At 47.0% G+C, this 25,872-nt stretch overlaps 1 protein-coding gene across 3 annotated transcripts in view; it reads right to left on the reverse strand.

The window, feature by feature from the left end:
- AFF3 (ALF transcription elongation factor 3) overlaps positions 1–25,872 on the reverse strand; it is a 620,869-nt gene that overhangs the window by 38,966 nt on the left and 556,031 nt on the right. For all 3 annotated transcript variants that reach the window (XM_008008177.3, XM_038004212.2, XM_038004211.2), the window contains 4 exons: positions 21,975–22,161; positions 13,440–14,531; positions 7,053–7,177; positions 2,140–2,341 (listed from right to left, as the gene is read on the reverse strand). In XM_008008177.3, the coding sequence (XP_008006368.2) occupies positions 2,140–2,341; positions 7,053–7,177; positions 13,440–14,531; positions 21,975–22,161 (1,606 nt within the window). The remainder of the gene's footprint in view (positions 1–2,139; positions 2,342–7,052; positions 7,178–13,439; positions 14,532–21,974; positions 22,162–25,872) is intronic.

Here is a 25,872-nt window from a genome sequence, read left to right on the forward strand (position 1 = left end):
ACAGGCAAATAAAAAAAAACTTGAGTTGGTGGCTTTTTGTTCCATGTTTTTCTTTTTTCTTTTGTCTTTCTTTTTTTTTTTTTTTGAGACGGAGTCTCGCTCTGTCGCCCAGGCTGGAGTGCAGTGGCCGGATCTCAGCTCACTGCAAGCTCCGCCTCCCGGGTTCACGCCATTCTCCTGCCTCAGCCTCCCGAGTAGCCGGGACTACAGGCGCCGCCACCTCGCCCGGCTAGTTCTTTCACCGTGTTAGCCAGGATGGTCTCGATCTCCTGACCTCGTGATCCGCCCGTCTCGGCCTCCCAAAGTGCTGGGATTACAGGCTTGAGCCACCGCGCCCGGCCCCATGTTTTTCTAATATAGGTCTTCCCCAATTCTTTCAGTCTAGAATTAAAGACCACTGCTCCCAAGTGAAGGTGCACAAAAGAAGGTTAATTTCCTGAGGATGCTGTAAGATTGAGGCTCTTGTGGGAACTTCCAGCAACTTTTAACAATCTTTAATTCATGGGATAAAGTGTTACACTCTGCTCCCCCCCTCATCTTTCTTTGCAGAGTCCTGTTCTTTTTTTTTTTTTTTTTTTTTTTTTTGAGATAGAGTCTCGCTCCGTCGCCCAGGCTGGAGTGCAGTGGCGCGATCTTGGCTCATTGCAACCTCCACCTCCCAGGTTCAAGTGATTCTCCTGCCTCGGCCTCCTGAGTAGCTGGGATTACAGGTGTGTGCCACCATGCCTGGCCACCCAGCTGGTTTTGATAGGCACAGTGACTACCATGGGAGAGGGTTTGGAAGTAACTAATGTTCCTGAGAGGATGAGTGGTCCAGGGCCACTGGCTGTCAGAGGCTGGCATGGAAGCGAAGAGGAACTAGCATATAGTATTAGTTGCGTAGGTGTTCCTAGGTGTTGGAGTCTTGTTTTGTTTTTTTCCTTTGAGACAGAGTCTTGCTCTGTCACCCAGGCTGGAGTGCAGCGGTGGGATCTCAGCTCACTGCATCCTCTGCCTCCCAGATTCAAGCAATTCTCCTGCCTCAGCCTCCTGAGTAGCTGGGACTACAGATGCCTGCCACCATGCCCGGCTAATTTTTATATTTTTAGTAGAGACGGGGTTTCACCATGTTGGCCAGGCTGGTCTTGAACTTCTGACGTTAAGTGATCCGCCCGCCTCAGCCTCCCAAAGTGCTGGGATTACAGGTGTGAGCCACCACGCCCAGTGGGGATCTTTTCATAATATTATTTCTTTTAAAATCTTGCAGGTCAAGAAACAGGAGCAAAGAGATTAAGTAACTGGCCCAAGATCACACTGTAGCTAAGAGGTGAGGTCAGACTGTGAACCCAAGTCCCCTGTTCTTCCCCTGGGGCGTGCTGGAATCACCCTTGAGATCACTGGAAAAGGGGTAGTGGGGGAGTTCCCCCACTGTGGCTGCAACACTGGCCAGTGAGGGCCGAGTGCAGGCCCTGTCGCTTTCAGTGTGGGGTTTCAACCCCAGATTTAACTCTGCCCTGGGTTCAGACATTTTTCCCAATAGAAAGGCTGGTTGGTTCAAACTCCTAATTTACTTTGTCTCTGGATGGTATTACTTTGAGGTCTTGTTTTTTCAGACAGAAAAATAAAATCCTGCCTAAGCAACAGAGGCTTAGAACTCTCCCTCAGGGTTCCTCTTCCCCGTTCTGTTGGGAGGGTGAGGGGGGGATGTCTTTTGCTGGGTCTTCCTAGAAGCGGGTGGCATTCAGGAATTCTCAAGGAACCTCAAGCATGTGTTAGACTGTGCTAGGTTAGAGACAGAGCTTGGGGGTGCTCAATTTATTATTATTATTTTTTGAGACGGGGTCTCACTCTGTCGCCCAGGCTGGAGTGCAGTGGCGCGATCTCGGCTCACTGCAAGCTCCGGTTCCCAGGTTCACGCCATTCTCCTGCCTCAGCCTCCCAAGTAGCTGAGACTACAGGCGCCCACCACCGCGCCCGGCTAATTTTTTGTATTTTTAGTAGAGACGGGGTCTCACTGTGCCAGCCAGGATGGTCTCGATCTGCTGACCTTGTGATCCACCCGTCCTGGCCTCCCAAAGTGCTGGGATTACAGGCGTGAGCCACTGTGCCCGGCCCCTCATTTTGGTTTTAGTTGGAAAGGAAGAGAGAGCATCAACGAACCGTGAGGTCTCCGCCGTGAGGCTGCAGCTGGCTGTCGGCCTTAGGCTTTTTGCTGGAAGAGGCTGAAGTGAACAAACTGTTGCCATTAGGTCGGCTGGAAGAAGTTAAGTCCTCGCTGGTGTATTTGTGTTTAGATGCGTCGGAGAGGGGTGAGATGGGCGACCGAAGCATTTTTTCATTTTTATTTATTGGTATTGCCACACTGAAAAAGGAAATGACAGTAATGGAACGTCACAGAGTCAGCACAGGGAAAGGTAAATGTTTTCCTATGACCCAAACCACCCAACTGGGACCTGTTGGTGGGAGAAGCTTCTTGGGAATTATTATACCAGGAAACAAGTTAATGGCATTAGGATCATAACAAACAATAAGCACGTCTCACTCACTGTTTCTTTTCTCTCCCCATCAGGATGATGGTAATTCTGGAGCCGGCACCAAAGGACACGACTAAGACTAGTAACCCTTTTATTTTCCAAGTCCTTTATCCAAGGATCTCAAAATATCCAAAAAACAACTTACTGTTTTCCTAACAAGCATAAGGAACAAGCAGTGGGAAAGTCAGTCCACAACAATAAATGAATTCTACATTTCTTTCTCTTCTTGAGACAGAGTCTGGCTCTGTTACCCAGGCTGGAGAGCAGTGGCAGGATCTTGGCTCACTGTAGCCCTAACCTCCTGGGCTCAAGCAATCCTCCCATCTCAGTCCCCTGAGTAGCAGGGACTACAGGTATGCATCACCACATCTGGCTAATTTTTCATATTTTTTGTAGAGATGGGGTTTCACCATGTTGCCCAAGCTGGTCTCGAACTCCTGGATTCAAGGTGCCTCGGCCTCCCAAAGTGCTGGGATTACAGACATGAGCCATTGTGCCCAGCCAAATTCTACATTTCTTTTTATTTTTTATTTTTTTGAGATGGAGTTTCACTCTTGTCACCCAGGCTGGAATACAATGGCGTGACCTCGGCTCACTGCAACCTCTGCCTCCTGGGTTCAAGTGATTTTCCTGCCTCAGCCTCCCGAGTAGCTAGGATTACAGGCGCCTGCCACCATGTCTGGCTAATTTTTTTATTTTTAGTAGAGATAGGGTTTCACTATGTCAGCCAGGCTGGTCTTAAACTTCTAACCTCAGGTGATCCACCCACCTTGGCCTCCCAAAGTGCTGGGATTATAGGCGTGAGCCACCGCACCCAGTCTGAATTCTACATTTCTAAAAAGACTTTTGCTATCTCATCTGAGCTTGTACTAAATATTATATAGAAAATAATAAAACCAGAGAACAACCTGCGATATGTAAAGCCAATTCTTTTTTTTTTTTTTTTTTGAGACAGAGTCTCGCTCTGTTGCCCAGGCTGGAGCGCAGTGGCCGGATCTCAGCTCACTGCAAGCTCCGCCTCCCGGGTTTACGCCATTCTCCTGCCATTCTCCTGCCTCAGTCTCCCGAGTAGCGGGGACTACAGGCGCCCACCACCTCGCCCAGCTAGTTTTTTGTATTTTTTTGAGTAGAGACGGGGTTTCATGGTGTTAGCCAGGATGGTCTCGATCTCTTGACCTCATGATCCACCCGTCTCAGCCTCCCAAAGTGTAAAGCCAATTCTTAATATCTGAGTTTATGACTTAACCAGGGATTGATCAGATTAAACCTAGAATATAAAAATAGTGAGTAGGAGGCTGGGTGTGGTGGCTCATGCCTGTAATCCCAGCACTTTGGGAGGCCAAGGTGGGCAGATCACTTGAGGTCTGGAGTTCGAGACCAGCCTGGCCAACACAGTGAAATCCCATCTCTACTAAAAATACAAAAATTGGCTGGGTGCAGGGGCTCACGCCTGTAATCCCAACACTTTAGGAGGCCGAGGTGGGCGGATCACAAGGTCAGGAGATCAAGACCATCCTGGCTAACATGGTGAAAACCTGTCTCTACTAAAAAAATACAAAAAATTAGCCAGGCATGGTGGCAGGCACCTGTAGTCCCAACTACTTGGGAGGCTGAGGCAGGAGAATGGTGTCAACCCAGGAGGAGGAGTTTGCAGTGAGCCAAGATCGTGCCACTGCACTCCAGCCTGGGGGACAGAGCGAGACTCCATCTCAAAAAAAAAAAAAAAAAAAAAAAATTAGCCAGGTGTGGTGGCGCATGCCTATAATCACAGCTACTCAGGAGGCTGAGGCAGGGGAATCACTTGGGGGAGGTGGATGTTGCAGTGAGGCGAGATTGCACCGCTGCACTCCAGCCTGGGAGACAGAATAAGACTCTGTCTCCTAAATAAGTAAATAAATAAATAAATACAGTGAGTAGAAGTTACAGTTTCTGATTCCTAACTCCTTATTTCACCTTCAAAACTACTGTCTGTGCTTGAATATAATGTTCTCCAAAATCAACCATCAGTGAAGAGGGATTCACTTACATTTGAGTTTGCAATGTATATTACATTGTTAGGGCTCTATTCCTTAAAGTATTCTTTGGGGAAGACAGATGAGTCTGAAATGAACTCAGTCATCGCTCATTTAGGATACTTATAGAGGACACCTGGTAGAGCCAGTTAAAACATGGTAAAGTCATCTAACAAAGATTGACTCATTATTCTTGGGGTTGGGTTCTTTTAATTGCACGTGTTCGTTATCACCGCAAACAAGCCATTAAAGTCACTTCGAAAAGCAATTTCCTTAGCTGGTGGTCACAGTGGAGAGATTACAAACACAGGCCTCTAGAACAAATGACAAAACCAAGGTTCTGAATGTTATGCAAATAGATACATGTGGGGATAGAATTTCTGGTGATAGATTTCTGGTTCCAAAAGCACTGTGTGTCTAACAACACAGAGGTTGTGTTACGCAAAAGTGCTTTGGGAGAATCAAAAGTTACTCATCTAGCGATGGCGAAGATGCTGATGTTGAAGATAATGTGAACTGCCTGACTATAATTGTTTGTCGAAATGTGACGGAAGAAAGACCTTTTCCTCAGTCTCTATTATTTGACATACTTCATGATTTTCACAGTGCATAAAAAACAAAACTGTGACATTAAATATTATCATGGACATCATGATTGTCGGCTTTTCATCATTGCAAGTTTTTATATATATATATATATATTCAAGTTGACCAAAACTTTCTTGGGAGCTCCTCTTTGAAATTGGCAGTCCCCGTCTCTGGACTGCTGTACAGCACTGGTAAAACCTAATAGTAGTAATCACAGTTCCAGAGGTACACAGACCACCTTTCCCAGAAGGAACTCTAGGCATTTTATATGCATTGTGTCACTACTTAACATAAATAAAACCGTCAGAACTAGGAGGCTCTGCCAGGCTAAGTCTCTAGAGCAAGAGTTTTTTAACCTGGGGTCCAAGAACTTGAATGGAGAAGTGACTTCTTCATTTTCACTGGCCTCTCACTGTAATAGAACATTCCCTTCAACTATGAGTAAAGGTATGAAACCCGAGTCATGGTTTAGCAGGAGCAGTAGTATCAACACCTGTGACTGTGTCACCGGTATAAATCACAGCTATTTTCTTTTTTTCTTTTCTTTTTTGAGATGGAGCCTCTCTGTCACCCAGGCTGGAGTGCCATGGTGCAATCTCAGCTCACTGCAACCTCCGCCTCCTGGGTTTGAGCGATTCTCTGGCCTCAGCCTCCCGAATAGCTGGGACTACAGGAGCGTGCCACCACACCCAGCTAATTTTTTTATATTTTTAGTAGAGACGGGGTTTCACCATATTGGCCAGGCTGGTCTTGAACTCCTGACCTCATGATCCGCCTCCTTCAGCCTCCCAAAGTGCTGGGATCACAGGCATGAGCCACTGCACCTGGCCAAATCACAGCTATTTTCCTATCATATTGCAGTTGTGCAGACACACAGTTTATATTCCTCACTGCTTAGAAATTATGGAAGCCACCAGATCAGCTAGATCATTTGGTGCATTAACAAGCACTAATGATATCACACATTTAAAAATATTTGGGTACCACATTTTCCCCATTTCCCCTTTCCCAATATTTTGGGCTGGCATCCACCCTGCACAGAGGACCAAGGAGTGGGCAGCATGCAGGGGCAGCCCTCCCTCCCGTTCAGACCCACAGGAGCCCTGGCCTTCCAAGGTGATTCCGGCACTGCAGTGGGCCTGTGTGTGTGCACCCTCGCTCTCCAATTTCCTCACCAAGGTTTAGCACCGCTCTACATCTTTTCCTAACCTTTCAGTTTACATTTTTATGTGTTGTGCTGAGACATTCATCTCCCTTTAAAATTCTATGTATACGGTCAGAGAGGGCGAGGAGTGTCTTAGGGAGGAAAAGTGGTTTTCCATTTTCAAAATGGAAAGCGCTTCTATGACTGATGATAAGCTACTCGTTTCTAATAAATACCTTGAATTTTGCCTTGCTTGTACGCCATTCATCAAAGAGGGGAGTCAGTGCTGGGTGGGTCCATCTGGAACCTCTTGAGAGGAGTGTCTGGGTGGCCATTTAACCTTGGGAGCACGGACCCTTCTAAGGCCACAATTTTAGTCTATATCCAATTAACTGCTTTAGATGCCGCACATGGAGATTCAGCTTGAAGTGTGTATTTCTTCATCTGTGTAATAAGCTTAGTGTTCTTATGAGTTTAGTGGTTACCATTAAAATATTGATTAGAAATTCAGTTATTAAGTTTTTTTGGGGAAGGGCATGTCTTGGGGAGTGCAGAGCTGTGTGTAACTAGTATCTGGTCTTTGGTTATGGAGAAGTACCTTGTATGAGTATCTGCAGCTATAGTATGTGGCACATGTAGCCATAATGATAAGACTTGGGTTAAAGGAGGGAAGCAAGTCTGCAGACCTAGACCAGAGTAGTCCTCAAAAAATCCGACCCTCCTCCAACCCAGCAGGTGACTTTCAGACCCACAGATCTCTCCAGCTCACTTCCACTTTGGAGGGAATGCACGTACCTGTTGATATTCATGTTGCAGTGGTTTGCAGACAAAGTATTACCGGTGGAGGTGGCCAGTCTTGAAGAGCTGTCTTTCTCTCCCTGGGCCTTCTTGATGTCCCTGTAGTCGTCTTCGTTGTCACACTGTATGGGAATAAACTAAAGTCAATCAGCACTGGATTTCAAGAGTTCCCAGGCGCCGACTTCCACAGAGCGAGGCCTCCTGGGAGCCCCACTCACCTGGCTTCCCCAAAGCGTACCCTGAGCAGCTGTGCCCCTGCCATAGCTTCCCCATTAGCTCCTCAACAAGCAAGGATGAAATCTGTCGGTTTTACAATCGACAGCTGATGGAGAGGAGAGGCACGACGCCATGATTCAACATTTTGAATTCTGACAGCTGCTCTGCCATCAACGGGCCTAGGATTTAGTCCTCCAAAGCAGCCCTGGTCTGAGTTCCCACTGCAGCTCCAGCGGCACTCACCTTGGCATTTCTTGGTATCAGAATAAAGTACAGCAAGTGTGTGTTCTCTGGGATTCAAGCCATAAGGTCAGTGGCAAGCTTGGACTTTTCTGCTTTAAAAATTCTCGCCTTGGCCAGGCGCGGTGGCTCACGCCTGTAATCCTGGCACTTTGGGAGGCCGAGGCAGGCAGATCACGAGGTCAGGAGATCGACACCATTCTGGCCAACATGGTGAAACCCCATCTCTACTAAAATACAAAAAATTAGCCAGATGTGGTGGTGAGCGCTTGTAGTCCCAGCTACTCGGGAGGCTGAGGCAGAAGAATCGCTTGAACCTGGGAGGCAGAGATTGCAGTGAGCCAAGATCACACCACTGCACTCCAGCCTGGTGACAGAGTGAGACTCCATCTCAAAAAAAAAAGAAAAAAAAAAAAAAAAAAGAATTGCCTTTTGTGAACTGCAACCAGAAGCTATTATCTCTTGATGCCTTAATTCTAGTTTTCAATTACCATCCCATGACATCTTAGAATCCATAAAGTACCTTTTTTTCTAAAACAGTAGTTTGATTGGATCCTTGTTGCCATGATTGGGTTTAATTTTATTTATTTATTTATTATTTATTTATTATTTTATTATTTATTCCACCCAGGCTGGAATGCAGTGGTGCGATTATGGCTCACTGCAGCCTCGACCTCCCAGGCTCAGGTGATTCTCCTGCCTCAGCCTTCCAAGCAGCTGGGCCTGCAAGTGCGTGCCACCATGCCTGGCTAAATTTTTGTATTTTTTTGTAGAGATGAGGTTTTGCCATGTTGCTCAGGCTGATCTCAAACTCCTGGGCTCAAGTGATCCTCCCACCTTGGCCTCCCCAAGTGCTGGGATTACAGGTGTGAGCGAGCAGGCCAGCCTGAGTTTAACTTTAGATATGTGTTAAGGTGCAACACAAATATATTCAGAAAGTACCGTTTTCCATGAGCTAACAGGAACCTAGTATGGTATCCTCAGGGCTGTCTGCCTTGTTTTGCAGGAGACAAGCGCCAGCACCAAAGAAAGACTCTGACCTTCTCGCTTTGGCTGGAATTTTGCCACACAGCCTCTGCCACAGGGGCTCCCAGATGCCCACACTGTAACAGTGCCCCCATGGAAGGCCCAAACCAAAGCTCTGAGATCTCAGTCCTTAGCTCCAGGGCTCCAGCAGGGCGAGACTCCACAAGTTTGACAGCCAGGTCTACGGGGTCATGTTGGCCCATCTCCAGCACCCAGTACGGGGGTACTAGTGCCCAGAATACCAGGTAAAGAGCACTATGGAAATGTTCTTTCACTTCTCTCGTGTCTGTGTTTAATGATGATTCCTTAGATTTTATGAGTACAGCCCAGTGTCAGGCTTAGTGTAAATGAAGTTTCTTAAGTTAAAATAAAAATGGCCATAAGTAATACAACTATTTTTTTTTTCTTTTTTTTTTTTGAGACGGAGTCTTGCTCTGTCGCCCAGGCTGGAGTGCAGTGGCCGGATCTCAGCTCACTGCAAGCTCCGCCTCCCAGGTTCACGCCATTCTCCTGCCTCAGCCTCCCGAGTAACTGGGACTACAGGCACCCACCACCTCGCCCGGCTAGTTTTTTGTATTTTTTTTTTTTTTAGTAGAGACGGGGTTTCACCGTGTTAGCCAGCATGGTCTTGATCTCCTGACCTCGTGATCTGCCCATCTCAGTCTCCCAAAGTGCTGGGATTACAGGCTTGAGCCACTGCGCCCGGCCAGTAATACAACTATTTAAACACAGAATATTATGGAATTTTATGTACATCTTTCTACACCTCTTTCTAGTAAACTCTGTATGCCTGGACGGCTTTATGTATTTCCAATCTGTCTATATATTACCAATGTCTATCTCTGCATATTTCATATATGTGTATATTTCCATCAGCCTATTCATTTAGCCATCCATCCCAGAGATAGTAGCCACACGCATTCCCAGATGATTAATTGATAGATTGATTCCTACACTCAACAAACATTCAGTACCAGCAAGTAGTAAGGAAGACAGGGTGTGTAGAGAAAAACAGGAGGAACAGTGGGTAGGGAAGAAAATGAGCTGCTATGTATTACTGACTTGCATTGTTTGAACATATTGTGTGAATCTGACAACACCCCTGCAAAGATGTCAGCATTTTCTTTTTTTTTTTTTTTTTGAGATGGAGTCTCATTCTGTTGCCAGGCTGTCATGCAATGCCATGCTCTCAGCTTAGTGCAACCTCTGCCTCCAGGGTTGAAGTGATTCTCTTGCCTCAGCCTCCTGAGTAGCTGGGATTACAAGTGTGCACCACCACACCCAGCTATTTTTGTATTTTTAGTTGAGACAGGCTTTCACCATGTTGGCCAGGATGGTCTCGATCTCTTGACCTTGTGATCCGCCCACCTTGGCCTCCCAAAGTGCTGGGATTATAGGCGTGAGCCACCATGGCCAGCCCCGATGTCAGCATTTTCTAGATGGAGAAACTGATGTTCAGAGAAAGTAAAGTCACCTGATTAAGGTCACCCAGGAGGCCAAGGACCATATATAACTTTCTGGGTCTAGTGCAAAATGAAAATGCTAGGCCCCTTGTTCAAAAAGCAGGAAAAGAGTGATGCTATAAAGCCCTCAAATAGAAAACATTTTCCTTTCTTTCACAGTCTCTGTCATGGAGGTGTCTACAGAATTCAGTATACAAGTTGTACTTCTCTGGGCATGAGGATACCTGGAGCGGGGGCGAGTGTAGCTTCTCAAGGGCCCTGTCTGCCCTGGGATGAGGCGTACGTGTGCAGCCCACCAGTGTGGGCGTGCATTCCCCTCCTGCCAATCAGAGGCCCTACCTGTGGTGTCCGAGTCGTCAGGCATTTCCCCAATAACCCACAGCAATGGGCAACCCCCAGGGATTGCAAGACCCTCTTTAGAATGTCTTACTACCTGGATCAGGGATGGGCAAAATCCTTCCTGTGCCTGCACCCAGGCCCCTTCTTGGGGCAAGGGCAGCAATGGTCCCTGGACTCAGACAGGAAGCGGGAGGCTGCCTAGGGCCCAGGGTGCCAGGAGGCAGAAGTGCAGGCAGAACCTGCCCTGCAGAAACAGGCAGGAGGTGGGAACACAGTGAGTCAAAGCTCCATATGCCCCTGCACATGTACCATCAATTTGCAGCATCACAAATTCAAAGATTACGGGAAAAATTTTAAGATGGCAGCCACAAGCATTCAACTCCAAGGTGCCCTGGGTGATGCACGCCAGTGTGGTCCCATGCATGGGGCCCATGAAAAGCTGGCCCTGCAGGAGGTAAACGGTAAAGATGGGATCTGAGGTCAGGTCACTTTGGTGTGAAAATCCACACACTTTCCATTATATGTGAGTACTCTCAGGGCAATGGGGACCAACTAAGGGCACCCACTGCAGGCTAATAATGGCCAGTGCTGGGTGGAAACTATGTTGGGGTGTCTTTATAAAATTATCTTGCTGGCTGGGTGCAGTGGCTCACTCCTATAATCCCAGCACTTTGGGAGGCCGAGGCAGGCGGATCACCTGAGGTCAGGAGTTCGAGACCAGCCTGACCAACATGGTGAAACCCTGTCTCTACTAAAAATACAAAATTAGCTGGGCATGGTGGCGCATGCCTGTAATCCCAGCTACTTGGGAGGCTGAGGCAGGTGAATCACTTGAACCCGGGAGGTGGAGGCTGCGGTGAGCCAAGATGGTGGAGCATCATTGCACTCCAGCCTGGGCAACAAGAGCGAAACTCCATCTCAAAAAAAAAAAAAAAATTTTTTTTTTTCTTTGCATCCATACCAAGGAAAAGTAAAAAGCTGCCCCTTGAAGATATTTCTTTTCATGAACTTTCTTGCAAGGGCTTCAAATTCTACTTTATAGGGATAAATTACTTAATGTTATTAATACTATGTGAAGAAACGCATCCTTTGGTACTTTATTTTTTATTTTATTTATTTATTTCTTTGAGATGGAATCTTGCTCTGTTGACCAGGCTGGAGTGCAGTGGCATGATCTTGGCTCACTGCAACCTCCATCTCCCAGGTTCAAGTGATTCTCCTGTCTCAGCCTCCTGAGTAGCTGGGACTACAGGTGCCCACCATCATGTCCGGCTAATGTTTTGTATTTTAGTGGAGATGGGATTTCACCATGTTGCTCAGGCTGGTCTCGAACTCCTGAGCTTAGGCAATCTGCCCTCAGCCTCCCAAAGTGTTAGGATTAGAGACATGAGCCACCGTACCCAGACTGGTACTTTAGAATAAATTTCTCTGGTCATAGGTGCCCTTAGGTCACAAAGATGATTGTCATAAAAAGGAGACTGCGTGCCTCCTCCATGCACACTTACAAAGCAAGGAATATATTCACTGTAGCCAGGATAAGGTAACAAGGCATACTCCTTAGTCCCCTTCTCAATCAGGGATTTGGAATAGCTGTGAAACATATGTGTCCAGTCTAACTTTTCTACTGATCGACTAGACTGCCTTCAGAAAACTATAAAATATACAAACCTCAGACTGATTTCTTATTGTGACGCTCTGAAGCCAGACAGCCTGGGTTCATTCCCGGCTCAGCCCCTGAGCACCTATGTAACCTTGGGCAAGCTGTGTTAGGCTCTCTGAGCCTGTTCCTTCTCCGTAAAGTGGGTATGACAACGGATGAAATGATTTAACATGTATAAAGTGCCTGGAGCAGCATCTGTCATGGGGACCTATAGACCTGTGAGCTGTTACTGAAAACTTTGTCCTGAATTTGGAACCATCCATGCATATTGCAATCTTGGTCTGTCACCCATTGTATTTTTCACTGTGGTACAAATTGCTTTTGAATACACAGTAACAGGAGGGGTTTAAAATCCTCAAAATTGGCTTTAATGGATGATTAAGGTATTCCCTTGTGCAAAAACCTTCTTTGAAATGGGCTACACGTTCAGTGTCTGTTGCCAGAGATGCCCCCCAACTCTCCCTGTCCTTGTGCTGCCCTTCTCACTCCCTGGCCTCACCGCTTCCATCCCCGAGCCTGGACGTATTCAAATGTCCCTCCTCTATAGAGCCCTGTTTTCAGGGCCCCTCCACCATGAAGCCCTCCTTGACCAATGCTAACGGAAGCAACAGCTGCTGGTTCTGATGCTGCATTAGGGTCTGCCGTATTCATTTTCACCTGCCACAGCCTTGAACTTCATGAGGCCACTGGCCTCTTAGGTTAATGAGTGATCCCACCATCAATGTCACCCCATTCCTCCGGGCAAAGAGTGGGGTTCTCATGTGTTTAGCTTTCTCACAGAGCCTACATCCAGCTGTGTGTGCACACACTTGATACATATTTCCCATTTTGACATGCAGTGGGATAAGGCTTAATTACCTATAACTAAAAAATAGGGATAATAGGCCGGGCATGGTGGCTCATGCCTGTAATCCCAGCACATTGGGAGGCTGAGGCAGGCAGATCACCTGAGGTCAGGAGTTCGAGACCAGCCTGGCCAACATGGTGAAACCCTGTCTTTACTAAAAACACAAAAAAATTAGCTGGGCATGGTGGTGGACGCCTGTAATCCCAGATACTTGGGAAGCTGAGGTTGGAGAATCACCTGAACCTGGGAGGCAGAGGTTGCAGTGAGCCGAGATTGTGCCATTGTACTCCTGCTTGGGTGACAGAGTGAGACTCCCTCTCCAAAAAAAAAAAAAAAAAAAAAAATGATAATAATGGTACTTCCCTCACTGAGCAGTTCTAAGGACTCAGCCAGGTTAGATGTTAAGTGCTTACAACAGTGTCTGGATATAGAAAGTACCCTAGAAGCGTGTGTTAGGTAAGGACACACAGAACTCCTGCGGCAGCCTACGGTCCCTAACAGCAGCCTATGGGTGCTCTACCCAAGTACCCACAAGTTAAGAGACAGCTCCTTCCCCTCCACACCGGGCACCCCAGTCCCAGCCCCAGGCCTACCTTGCGTTTCCTCTTGGATTTTGGCAAAGCCTTTTCTGCAGGTGTGTCTGAGGTGTGGCTGGGCGGTGCGCTCTCAGAGTCCTTGGTGGCAGGAGCGCTCAAGACCCCTGGTTCCTGCGGCAGGTGTTCTGGGATCCTGGACAGGAGGGTCAGGTCGATTTTGACCCAGAGAGACCTGACCTCATCACTGTCCTTTAGAGGGGACAGAAGTTCGTTCCGGCCAAAGGGGACCAGGGTGTAGAACTGCTCCTCCAGCTCCTTGGCGATGTCACTGGTGGTCCTGGCGTTGATGGAGCCTACAGGGGCCCTGGGACCATTGCCCCCGTTGGCAGCGGCCTCCTTCAGCCTCTGATCATTCCCCGAGGAGGCAGAGGCAGCCACGGTCTGTGCTTTGGACAGAGGGTACTCCTCCTGCTCGGACTCCAGGTCGGAGTCCGAGGAGGAGGACGACGATGACGACTCTGTCTCAATGAACTCCTTGGATTTGGGGACGATCCTGCTCAGCCCCCGCGTGCGGCGCTTCTCGCAGGTCACGGAGGAGCGCAGCTCCTTGCGGTGGCTCGCTCTGTTGTTGCCACAGGGCCTGGTTTTGGTGGGCTCCGGGGGGACCACCACGCTTGTCCCCAGTGCGTCCGGGGCCGCGGGCTCCTCGGGCCGGTGGAGGTTGGCGCCGTCCCCGGCTGAGGTCCTCTCCGTGCGCCTGGTGGGCTTCTTGCCCGCCGACCTCCGGGCGGGCGCGGGTGCGTTCTCCGCGGGCGCACAGGGCACTGCGGGCGGCGGGGCGGCTGCGCTCACAGCCACGGCCACGGCCGCGGGCGGGGACTTCTGCTTCACGCCTTTACTCCCCGGGGCCTTGTTGGCTGTCCTCGGCCTCTGCTCCTCCTTGCAGGTGCTCTTGACCTCCTTCTCCCTCAGGCTGGGCTGGCAAACGTCGGGGACTTTCCCACAGTCCTGGACGTCCTCTTTCACCGGGTTGTAGTACTGATTGCTCTCTGGCCCGTGGCTTTCGTTTTGGATCAGAATAGGTTTGTGGGGATTAACTTTGTTCAGCCATTTATCCAGCTGCCACTTGTTGGAGGATGCCGGTTCAGCCTGAAAGCAGAAAACCGGTGACAAACAAAACATCTTTCATTACCAGCTCACTTAAAAGGGGCCTGGCTGTTTTTATCTTGACTTAACTCCTCGAAGGGTATGAGCAGAAAACGAATGGGCTGGAAGCAAAGGGAAAATGGAAGCATTAAGTGTGTGTCACAGCCCCATGTGGCACTCAGGATGCCTGGATGATGCTGTCCTTACCTGCCCGTGGCACTAAATGTCCTTGCAGCACTTTCAAGTCTCTTTGGAAAAATAACGAAAGCATTGTGCCTCATTAGAACCCATTTCCTAGTACTTTTGAGTGTTAGTATATATATATATATATATATATATTTTATAATTATATGTACATATGTAAACTTGACATTCTCCAAAACTTAACTAGAGAATAGTTTAGAGGCCCTGAGCATAAATCCCTTGTTTTTTTTTGGTGAAACTTAAACCTTTGGGAAGATCTGAAGAGGGGACTAAGTGGAATCTGCAATCCCAAACAATTAACACACGATTTATGTGTTGAGGGCAGGTAGGCTGTAGTTATTTGGTGGTAGGAGCAACGACCTTGGGAAGATGGCTTGTTTTGCATATAGAACTATTTCAGAGGGACTTGTGTATCTTTGGCAGCCTGACTGGGTCAGTCTATCCTCAACCTGCTTCCATCACACTTTGCTAGAAATATTTCAGACATGGAGGTGAGATGGAACACTTTCCTGCAAGCACTTTTGCTGACTTACAGTAACTCAAGAAAGTCACTGGTTTTGAACTGTGGCCTACAGGTTGGCTCTGGGATTGAAGGTGTGGGGATGGCTAGGCAATGCCCTGAAATGGATGGGAAATGTGTCGATGCATATTGTTCCTGGAAGAGGTCTGTAGTTTTCAGTTGTGTCTCTAAGAATCTATGTCTCGGGGAAAAAATAAATAAATAAAGGACCAATCCAATAATTTTACAGGGATTAAATGCCGGTGTCTAAAAAAAGTCAATTTATCCAGTATTATGATTAATAAGAGAAAAAAAGGTGTATTGAGAATAAGAGAATTTTAGCCAGAGTATTTTCAATTTGTGACTCTAAGTGAAATGGGGAAAATATGTTGGCTAAGGTGATATGTTTTTTTCTTCCCTATGGCCTTCTACCTTTCGAATTCGTGTCATCCGTTGTTTCAGGGGAGACCAGATACAAGGCTAGAGTAAGAAGACACTGCTTAGGCTCCATACTTCAAGCTTGATCAGTTTAAGTCTAGAGCAAATTGAGTCTGTTGCCAGAGAAAAAACAGTTTAACATAATAAATTCGAAAAGGTTCCTTTGAAGTACCAGGTTTGTTTTTCAACAGTGAGGCCTGTATTAAGAGCAGAACTCGGCTGGGTGCGGTGGCTCACGCCTGTAATCCCAGCACTTTGGGAGGCCGAGGCGGGTGGATCACGAGGTCGGGAGATCAAGACCATCCTGGCCAACGTGGTGAAACCCTGTCTCTACTGAAAATACAAAAAAATTAGCCGGGCGTGGTGGCGGGCGCCTGTAGTCCCAGCTTCTAGGGAGGCTGAGGCAGGAGAATGGAGTGAACCCAGGAGGCGGAGCTTGCAGTGAGCAGAGATCGCACCACCGCACTCCAGCCTGGGCGACAGAGCGAGACTCCGTCTCAAAAAAAAAAAAAAAAAAAAGCAGAGCTCAGGGCTCTTGGCCTCACCCCAGGCATTGAGGATTTCAGAGGGGGAACAAGAGGGCTGTATCATAGATGCAGGGGCCCTGGCTGAGTCTGGGGCACAGCTCAGGGAAATGGGAAGCCACTGATGGACCAGAGGGGCCTGGGGCCAAGAGGAATTGGCCACAGAGCGTGGGGATCGGGCAACCAGAGCTATGACAGGGACCGTGGACATCTTGCTGGTTGCCCCAAACCAGATGGGACCAACTGCCCTTCAGGGCAGACTGGCACAGGGTGGCTGGTGACTTGGAGAAGCAAGAAAATTTCAGTGAAGGCCAGAAGGAGGATGAAGGCCCCTTCCCTGGGCTGTGAGGATGCAGAAGCCCATCCTGGAGTGTAGGTGGGGAAGGGGGACCCCCCCCGGCCCTGACACAGATTCTGGTCTCTGACATGACTTTTTTCTTTGCCTGTTTTCATGCCACCAACAGAACCAGAGGCTCCAGAGAAATATGCAAATGGGTAGAAAGACAGAACGTTTTTGCACCTCTGAGTTCTATGTAAATCATGACCTCGCTTTATTTAGCTTCTCCAGAGAACGGGAACATGGGAAACCTATGGAGCATGCCCGGTGCATGTGGCAGTGGTAGGTGTCCTCCCATGGTCAGAGAAAGAAAGCAGGACAGCGGGACACAGAACAGCTTCTCGGCCAAGGGGATCCCTCACCTCCCCTGAGATTAGCTGAGACCGCCTGAAAGCTACTTTGGTGGCAAAAATCAATGGCTTCTAATTTTGTCTCCCCCAACCCCCTTTTCTCTCATTAAGTCAGTGCCTTCACCTGTGCCTCAGCTTCCCTAGAGAAATGGGGCACAGTAAATATGGACGGGTGCTGAAGGGGCCTCTTGCAGAAAGGGCGCACACATTGGGAGAGGGCGCGCGCGCGCACACACACACACACACGGTAGAACACACCCCTCAGGCTGGCCCCGCCACCGCGTTTCACGCTAGTTCTCCTCGCTGTCACCATCCAGAGCCTTCTACCGCTCACATCTCATATGTGAGAGAACACGGAAGTCTGTCTGTAGCCAAAACACAGCTGCACATGGGCAAATTCACACTGAAACTTCCCAGCAGGAGCATTAACAGAAGGGCAGAATTTAATACATTTAGTACAGGCCCACTGCCTGGTATGCTTTAGGGTCATTTTTTCGGCACTTCACAGCTGAAGAAATCAGTTTGAAGTACCCACTTTCCACACATCACTAAATCATACTTTTTTTTTTTTTTTCCTCAAGGATCTACAATAACCTCCTATTGCCTCTCAAACAAAATCCAAATTCCTAAGGCTGGCGTTCAAGGGCGTCCATTATCTTCCATTGTCAGAATACCTACAGTTTAACTCCCACTTCATGCGTATTATCTCATTTAATCTTTACAGCTAAGAATGGTTATCACCCCTAACTTGTAGATGAGGCTCAGAGAGGCTAAGGGACATATCCAGCGCTGCACAGCTACCGGGCTCCACCAAGACTAACTTCGTACTCATCTAGGTTTAAAGACCAGTTGTCTCCACTGCTGCAACACCGTGTCTCCCACTACTGTCTGGCAGAGCCTCGTGAAAGGGGGACCGCATTCCTTTGAGAAATGTCAGTCTTCAACCTAAGATGACAGAATTAGATCCGAATTTTGGAGAAGACACCAAGAACACTCCAAACAGTACTTGTTGCCCTCTGTTATACTCAATTGCCTTGTCTTTTGATGTTCGTATTTGTTTCATGTGTATATATGTCTTGTGTCTTCAAATAAGCCAAGTGCTTCTTTCTGGCAAGGGCCGGGTCTCTGTTTCTTTAGTATCCCTTGCAGCGTCTATACTAGGTCAGGGAGGCAGATTACCACGTCTCTCCTCCTAATAAGAACTCACAATGAGCTGTCACTCACATTGTACCACTTATTTACCACTTATTCCTTTATCATCATCATTCTCGCCCCCTCCCACAACCTCACAGATTAGGCAGAGAAGGAATATCTGCCATTCTGGAAATGAGGCAATTGTGACCAAGGAAGCTGCAAGGATACAGTGTTTAGTGGCAGTGAGGAGGGGAAACTCAGGCTGCAGACGCCAGGCCACGACATGCAGCAGTCTGCCTCCCGAGCCGTCCACCCGGGGTTTCTGCCCAAGCTTCTGGTTTGTTTGCTGGCTCACTGCTTTATATTTTCAGCCACGACTCTCCTCCCTAATTGATCTTCCCTCTGACTCAGGCATCAGCTCTCCACCATGCACTCTGCTCCCTGCTTCATCTAAATCCTTCAAGTACCTGCTGCCACGGACCTCATAGGCACCTAATAAATGAGAAGCTTGTTGAATCAGTGAACAACTTCAATCACATTTCTGCTGATTTTTAAAGAATGATCTAGGGCAGCATTTTCCAAAATGTGCTTTGAGCTCATCTGTCCCATGAAGGAGGGTTTCCAGAGTCAGATCGATTCGGGAAATGTCACAATGGAAAACACAGTACACCCAAGCCATAGTAAGGGCTGGGTGATGATTCTGTAGGTAAAGAGGTGGGATAAACCTATTTTATCCCAGATCTCCTCAACATGATGTGTCTGGGATATTTTATTTTCTCCTACATAATATTTATTGTACAACAAAGGTCGAGGGAGTTCCGTGTGTGGGGTCAACATGTTAACTGAGAGGAAAAGCAACTTCCCCTGCAAAGCTCTGGTATAAGAGGCTGTACAGTGCCCGGAAAGCAGATTAGACTCCGGTGAGAAAAAGTAGTCTGAGACCAATGAGGCCCACATCATGCCACAGAGCAGGCCCCTCCATGCCGCGTGGGAACATGGCATTACCATACTACAGTGATTTACGTGAAACAAATTGGCTCTCCACACACACAGCAGAAAGAACATCTCCTACACATCTCAGCTGAGCCCAGTGGGTTTTCTGAGTGCTGGAACACGGTGGGGAGAATGCAGGGCGCCTCCTACGCCCACAGCAGGATGTTACCACAGGGGAGTGAGGAACAAAGGCGTTCCGCTTCAAAGCAGCACAAACTGGTCTGAGCAGCGGAATGTGAGGTGCATGGCTAGGAGGAGCCCGACTGTCATGTGGGGTTCAGGAAGAGGAGTCTCACTGCTCTCTGTAAGGTGACCTGGGCCAGCTCCGCCAGACCAGGCAGCACAGCTGTGGAGGACACACAGGGTGACGTTACTTCCCGCCTTTGCCATTTGCAGTCTGCAAACCCATTTTCTTTCTAAAGGGTGTGCGTGTCTGTATTATCCTTAGGAAAAATGTTAAAAGAACTTTGCTTTTATTCCAACAAATACATTTCTTTCCTGCAGAAAGAACGAACGTGCAGCGTGGCTAACACATGACCTGCTGCTTCTGCAGTCCTCTGTGTAGGGAAGCCAGGAATTCAAAACCACACGTAGCCTCACGTGATTTAAACTTTTAGGACTGACTCCTTTAGGAGGCTCTTGGCGCCTCTCCTTAGTGAGGGGCCTCTGATAGCTGCTGGAAGAAGTGACAAGAGCCTCCTTTCATCACCCAAGAGTTCAAGTCTTTGTAATTATCTCAGTGACATTTAAAAAGCACTGGCTTAAAGCACTTTATAACTGTACTGCTCTTTTTTTTTTTTTTTTTTCGTTTTCTTTGAGACGGAGTCTGTCTCTGTCACCCAGACTGGAGTGCAGTGGTGTGATCTCGGCTCACTGCAACCTCCGCCTCCAGGATTCAAGTGATTCTCCTGCCTCAGGCTCTTGAGGAGCTGGATTACAGGCACCCACCACCACGCCCGGCTAATTTTTGTGTTTTTAGTAGAGACGTGGTTTCACCATGTTGGTCAGGCTGATCTCGAACTCCTGACCTCGTAATCCACCTGCCTCGGCCTCCCAAAGTGCTGGGATTACAGGTGTGAGCCACTGCGCCCAGCCAACTGTACTGGTCTTAAATGAGGTTTCAGTCAACACGGGAGCTCTAGGACCTATATTTCAGGATGAAAATAAGACTGAACATTCATGAATTTAACCTGCAAAGCCACAGGGAGGAGGCTGGATGGGGGAATCTTCAGAGACATGAACACTTTTTGGATATCCCCACTGCCTACCCTGTCCTTGCACTGTCCCTGAGACACAGTTATTTCTTATAACTAAATATTGCAGAATTTCTCCACAAAGTATAGCATAAAGCAGGCTTTAAAGAAGCCTGCTTAACTCTTCTACTTTATCTAACTCCTGTATGTTTTTCATTTTGAATTATCCCCATTAGAATGTCAGCTCTATGAAGATAGGGGCATTTTCTGTCCTATAATTGCATATTCCAGGGCCAAGTACTGTGTGACTGATGCTCAGTAAATATTTGTTGAATGAATTCTGAATGAGTAAATGAATGAATGAATGAGTAAATGAAATTATGCTGAAGGAATAATAGTTTCTGGGAAAAGCCAGGGTTATGTTACCATAAGGCTTTCATAGGTTAATGTTGCTAAGAGCCTTCTCCTTATACAGAGATAGACAGTTGGATAAATAGATGGACAGATAGATGGATAGATGGAGAGACAGAGACAGAACCTCATGGGAAGGAGAGTGTGGAGAGACGGCATGGTTCAAGATGAATGGAGAGTCCTGAGGCAGGGCAGAAAGGTGCTGAGGAGAAAATGAGGAGTGGGGGGAAACAAAATCTCCCTGATTTCACAGTGCTCCTGCAAAAACCCTCAGCCTCCTGAAAGAAGTAGGGAGGGGAAAAACCTGAAGGGACTGAAGAGCCACTCTGTGAACCTGAGATGGAAATGCCACTGCTTTCAGGTATGATAACATCTAAGGCACAGCTATAAAAGCTGGACACGGGGAGGCTGATCTGGCCCATTAAGGTGCTCCCCTCCCACTATGATGGTTTGTAGAAGTGGGTTTAGTTCCATTTCAGAGCCTATTTAGGAATATGGCCCCCCCACATGGTACAGAGGGTTGCAAATAAAAAATTAAAACCTGACCATCATAGTCATGCCAAATATTTACACACTCAAGAAGAAACTCTATTTTATTCCTTGTTTAGAAATTAGAATCTACGCTTAGAGCTCTGCAGCCTGGGGAAGTCTCTCTCGGCCCTCTCCCAAGAATCTTCGTGCTCTGAATTACTATTTAATTTTCCCCTTTCTACTTTAAAGTAGAAATAGCAATGGTTTTTATTGGTACCTTCTAATGTTTTTATAGGAGGCACCTAAATCTTCCACATAGATACTCATCCATCACTTTTTGTAGGTTGATGCTAATTTTTCTTTTTATATTTTCACAAAGAAAACACAGTTAAGAAGGTTTTATTAATATTTATAGCCCTTGTTCTTCTGATCTGTGACAAACCGTAAGGAGGTAAGAATCTGACCACGTCCAATCCATAAAACCCCTTTCCCTGTGATTTACGGGTGGCCACACTTCCCAGGCAGTGAGTGGCCCTGTCCAGTGACTGCCCTGGCTGACCCCGAGGGAGACCTGAGCCATAGGTTATTTCCTGTCAGTGATGTTTACAGCATACTTGGAAATTTCTGGAAGTCAAGATAGAGATTTGGGAGCAATGAAAGTTGATGTTTCTGTACTTCAAAGGAAGCTGTGTAATTAGGACACTGTGAGGTGGGGACAGCATGGGGAAAATGTGGAGCCCGAGGCCCACAGCCTCCTCCTGTCCAGCACCTGGCTTGGGGGTCTGCAGGAGGGAGGAGACCTGCAGCAGTGTGACAGGGACGATGCCAGGACTTGCTATCATCCTAGAGACAGAAGTGGGCAGAGGAGGGGCCTGAGCCAGGTAGCACTTACCTCGGGGCTGGAGAAGTGGGGGGGCTTGCTGCCCTCACTCTCGCTGGAGCTGCTCTCGGTCTCCGAGTCAGATCCTGAGCTGCTCTCTGAGTCGCTGGAGGAGCTGCTGCTGCCGCTGCTGCTGCTGCTGCTGCTGCCTTTACTGGAAGGCACTGAGGTTCTGCAGTTGGGCTGCTGGACCACGGTGCTGCCAGCCCACAAGGCCCCCGGGAAGGAGAGGAAAGGAAAGCCAAGTGAGCAAACAGGAAAACACCACCAAGCTGTCATGCACCCCAAGGAGGGAGGAGGCACGTGGCCTACACATCTGTCAACCATGACCTGGAACTCAAAGAGCAGGCGTCGAGGTCAAAGTCATCCTAAAGGTTAAAGCAACTCATATACAGAAATAAAATCGGGAGTGAAGTTGGTGCCCCTTGGTAGTCGGGCACTGGTTATTCGTGTGGCCATTTTGGAAGGGAAGGTGGTGTAACATTCAAATGGCTGTTTCTATTTTGCTGCTGTTCTGGGAATGGCTTTTAAAATGCATCCCCAAATCCAATCATCTACAAAAATGCAAGGAAATCCAAAAAGCTTGAACTATTTTGCAAAGCATGAAAATGACTGCTTTATTTTTGCCCTAGAGGAAAATGCAGCATGATGGCAGGGATTAGGCAGAGGGCTCTCAGGAAGGGCACGGCGTTCTGCTCTGAGCTTTCATGGCCTGCTGGAAGGTTCCAGAGACCGAGGCACTGTCCAAGTTCATGTCTTGCTTCCTCCCTTTTCCCACCTGTAGTTGAGTGCTGTAGCGATTACAGGTGCTGGGATGTAGTTATAAACTGTAACCTTCCTTTGAGCCCTTTCCTAGAGAACTGAAGATCCCTCACTGACACACTTTTGTATATTCTGGGCTTTAACATTCAATCCCAGTGCTGTGGCTTATAGGAACTGCATTTCACATTTATACTCGATGTTGACATCCATGCTGAAATTTGCCAGAAAGTCATTACATACTCAAAGATAACAAGAAAAACTGACTGATGCTTTCCAATAGTAATTCATTAACCACAAAAATTCAAATAGCATACATCCACCCAGAATGTGTTCGAGCAAAAAAGAAAATTTCAGTACTCACATAATATTCAACATCTTCAACATCCTTTATTAACAAAATTGAAAGACACCATAATGTGTTCTTTTGAGGTCAAGCTCTAACTACCAAAAATGCCACTCTTGTATGCTGAGTCAGCAAATACCTGCTTGCTTCCACCTGTGACCAGTGCTGCTATAGGACCGAGCATCAGTGAAGGCCAGGGGCCAGGGAGCTTGTGGGGGTTGACGGTCTCAAGTGCAAAGCGGCCTGGACACGATAAAGGACTCCTTTCACCCATCCCTTAAATCTTTGATACATGCTTTGCCCCACGAGGACTTTCATAAATCCTGGGTATGGGGGTGGGGATGGAGGCAACACTCATTGGAGCTTTGTTTCTATAAAAACCACCAGACAAGAAACTATCTTGCAGGATAGCTAAAAATAAAAGCACCTCTTGGAACGGCAGGGTTAGGGGAACTAGAGTTTGGATACAACTTTCCCCAGTGGGGTTTTCATTTCTTTCACCAATGTTGCCACCCATACTGATTGTCTGGCAAAATTCTTCAGCATCAGACAACATCTACACGTTCATGCCTTGCCTGAGCTGCAGCACTTTCTTTTCCAGCCTGTTGTTATTTGTGTCTAGAATTGAGTGAGGGATCCTGGATCTTAAGACAGAGTAGGGCAAGGGACAGTTAGAGCTCAGGGGCTGTAATATTTCTTTCCTTCCTTATGAACAAAAATCCGTCTTTCCTGTTGGCTGAATCTAGATGGTTACTATCAATGGAATCACAAAAAAAAAAAGACGACTGAATTCTGACTGAACATGAACATCTGGGATCCAGGTTAATAGTTTGTAGAACCTGACAGAAACAAGCAATGGGGAATATTTAATAAATGGTGCTGGGAGAACTGGCTAGCCATATGCAAAAGATTGAAACTAGACCCCTTCCTTACACCATATACAAAAATCAACTCAAGATAGATTAAAGACTTAAATTTACAAACTAAAACTGTAAAACCCCTGGAAGACAACCTAGGCAACACCACTCAGGACACATGAATGGGCAAAGATTTCATGACAAAGATGTCAAAAGCAATTGCAACAAAAGCAAAACTTGACAAATGAGATCTAATTAAACTAAAGAGCTTCTGCATAGCAAAAGAAACTGTCAACAGAGTAAACAGACAACCTACAGAATGGGAGGAAATTTTTGCAAACTATGCATTTGACAAAGCTCTAATATCCAGCATTTATAAGGAACTTAAACAAATTTACAAGAAAAAAACAACCTTATTAAAAAGTGGGCAAAGGACATGAACAGACACTTTTCAAAAGAAGACATACATGCGGCCAACAAGCATATGAAAAAAAGCTCAACATCACTGATCATCAGAGAAATGCAAATCAAAACCACAGTGAGATACCATCTCACACCAATCAGAATGACTATTATGTAAAAGTCCAAAAATAACAGGTTTTGGCGAGGTTGTGGAGAAAAAGGAACCCTTAGACACTGCTGGTAGAAGTGTACATTAGTTCAACCATTGTGGAAGACAGTGTGGTGATTCCTCAAAGACCTAAAGATAGAAATATCATTCAACCCAGCCATCCCATTACTGGGTATAAACCCAAAGGAATACAGATCATTCTATCACAAAGACACATGCACACGTATGTTCACTGCAACACTATTCACAATGGCAAAAACACAGAATTAACTCAAATGCCCATCAATGACAGACTGGATAAAGAAAATGTGGTACACATATACCATGAAATACAATGCAACCATTAAAAAAAAAAAAAAAAAAAAGATTATGTCCTTTGCAGGGACATGGATGGAGCTGAAGGCCATTATCCTTACCAAACTAACAAAGGAACAGAAAAACCAAATACCGCGTGTTCTCACTTATAAGGGACATGGATGGAGCTGAAGGCCATTATCCTTACCAAACTAACAAAGGAACAGAAAAACCAAATACCGCGTGTTCTCACTTATAAGTGGGAGCTAAATGATGAGAACACATGGACACTGAGAAGGGAACTACACACACTGGGGCCTACTGGAGGGTGGAAGATGGGAGGAGGGCGATGGTCAGGAAAAACAAACTAATGGGTACTAGGCTTAATACCTGGATGATGAAATAATCTGTACAACAAACCCCCATGGCACGTTTACCTATGTAACAAACCTGCACTTCCTGCACATGTGCCCCTTAACTTAAAAAAATAGTTTTTTGGTAGGTCCCAAAACACCCCAAACACGGGGGGAAACACACAAAAATAAACAAAAAAGCAAAACAACACATGGCTCAAAAGCTTCCCTGTTAAAAGGATGGGGTTGGGGGACACAGATGTGGAGGAAAGATATGCGTTTCTCTGCCACCCTCTGGAGTGACATCTGCCAACGATTAGCAAATGAAGATGAATAAAGAACATTCTGATCGGTGATCAAAACCATTGGACACCATAGAAAAACCAATCAGTACATTCTATCTGCTTGCACTCAACAAAAAAACATGCGATGCTGGTTCTGTGTACTCTGGGCTTTGTGTGTACAGCACAGGCAGCAAGGTGTGTGGGATTCCTTGTGGCTTGCACCCCAAAGTGACTGTCTTTTGAAAAGCGGCACTTCAACTTCTTGGAAAGTGCCCATTCAATAGTTACCACGCTGCCCGCCTTTAATGGCTTCGGTCCTGAAGTGATGAGGCACGCTAGCCCAAGGAGGCAGCATCTCCGATCTGAATTATATTGGCAGAAAAACCTTATACTTTAATGTTTTCCTTTCTTAAATTACGAAATTCACTTAAAATGACAGCTTTACT

The sequence above is a fragment of the Chlorocebus sabaeus genome, chromosome 14 (assembly GCF_047675955.1).
Source record: "Chlorocebus sabaeus isolate Y175 chromosome 14, mChlSab1.0.hap1, whole genome shotgun sequence".
NCBI lineage: Eukaryota > Metazoa > Chordata > Mammalia > Primates > Cercopithecidae > Chlorocebus > Chlorocebus sabaeus.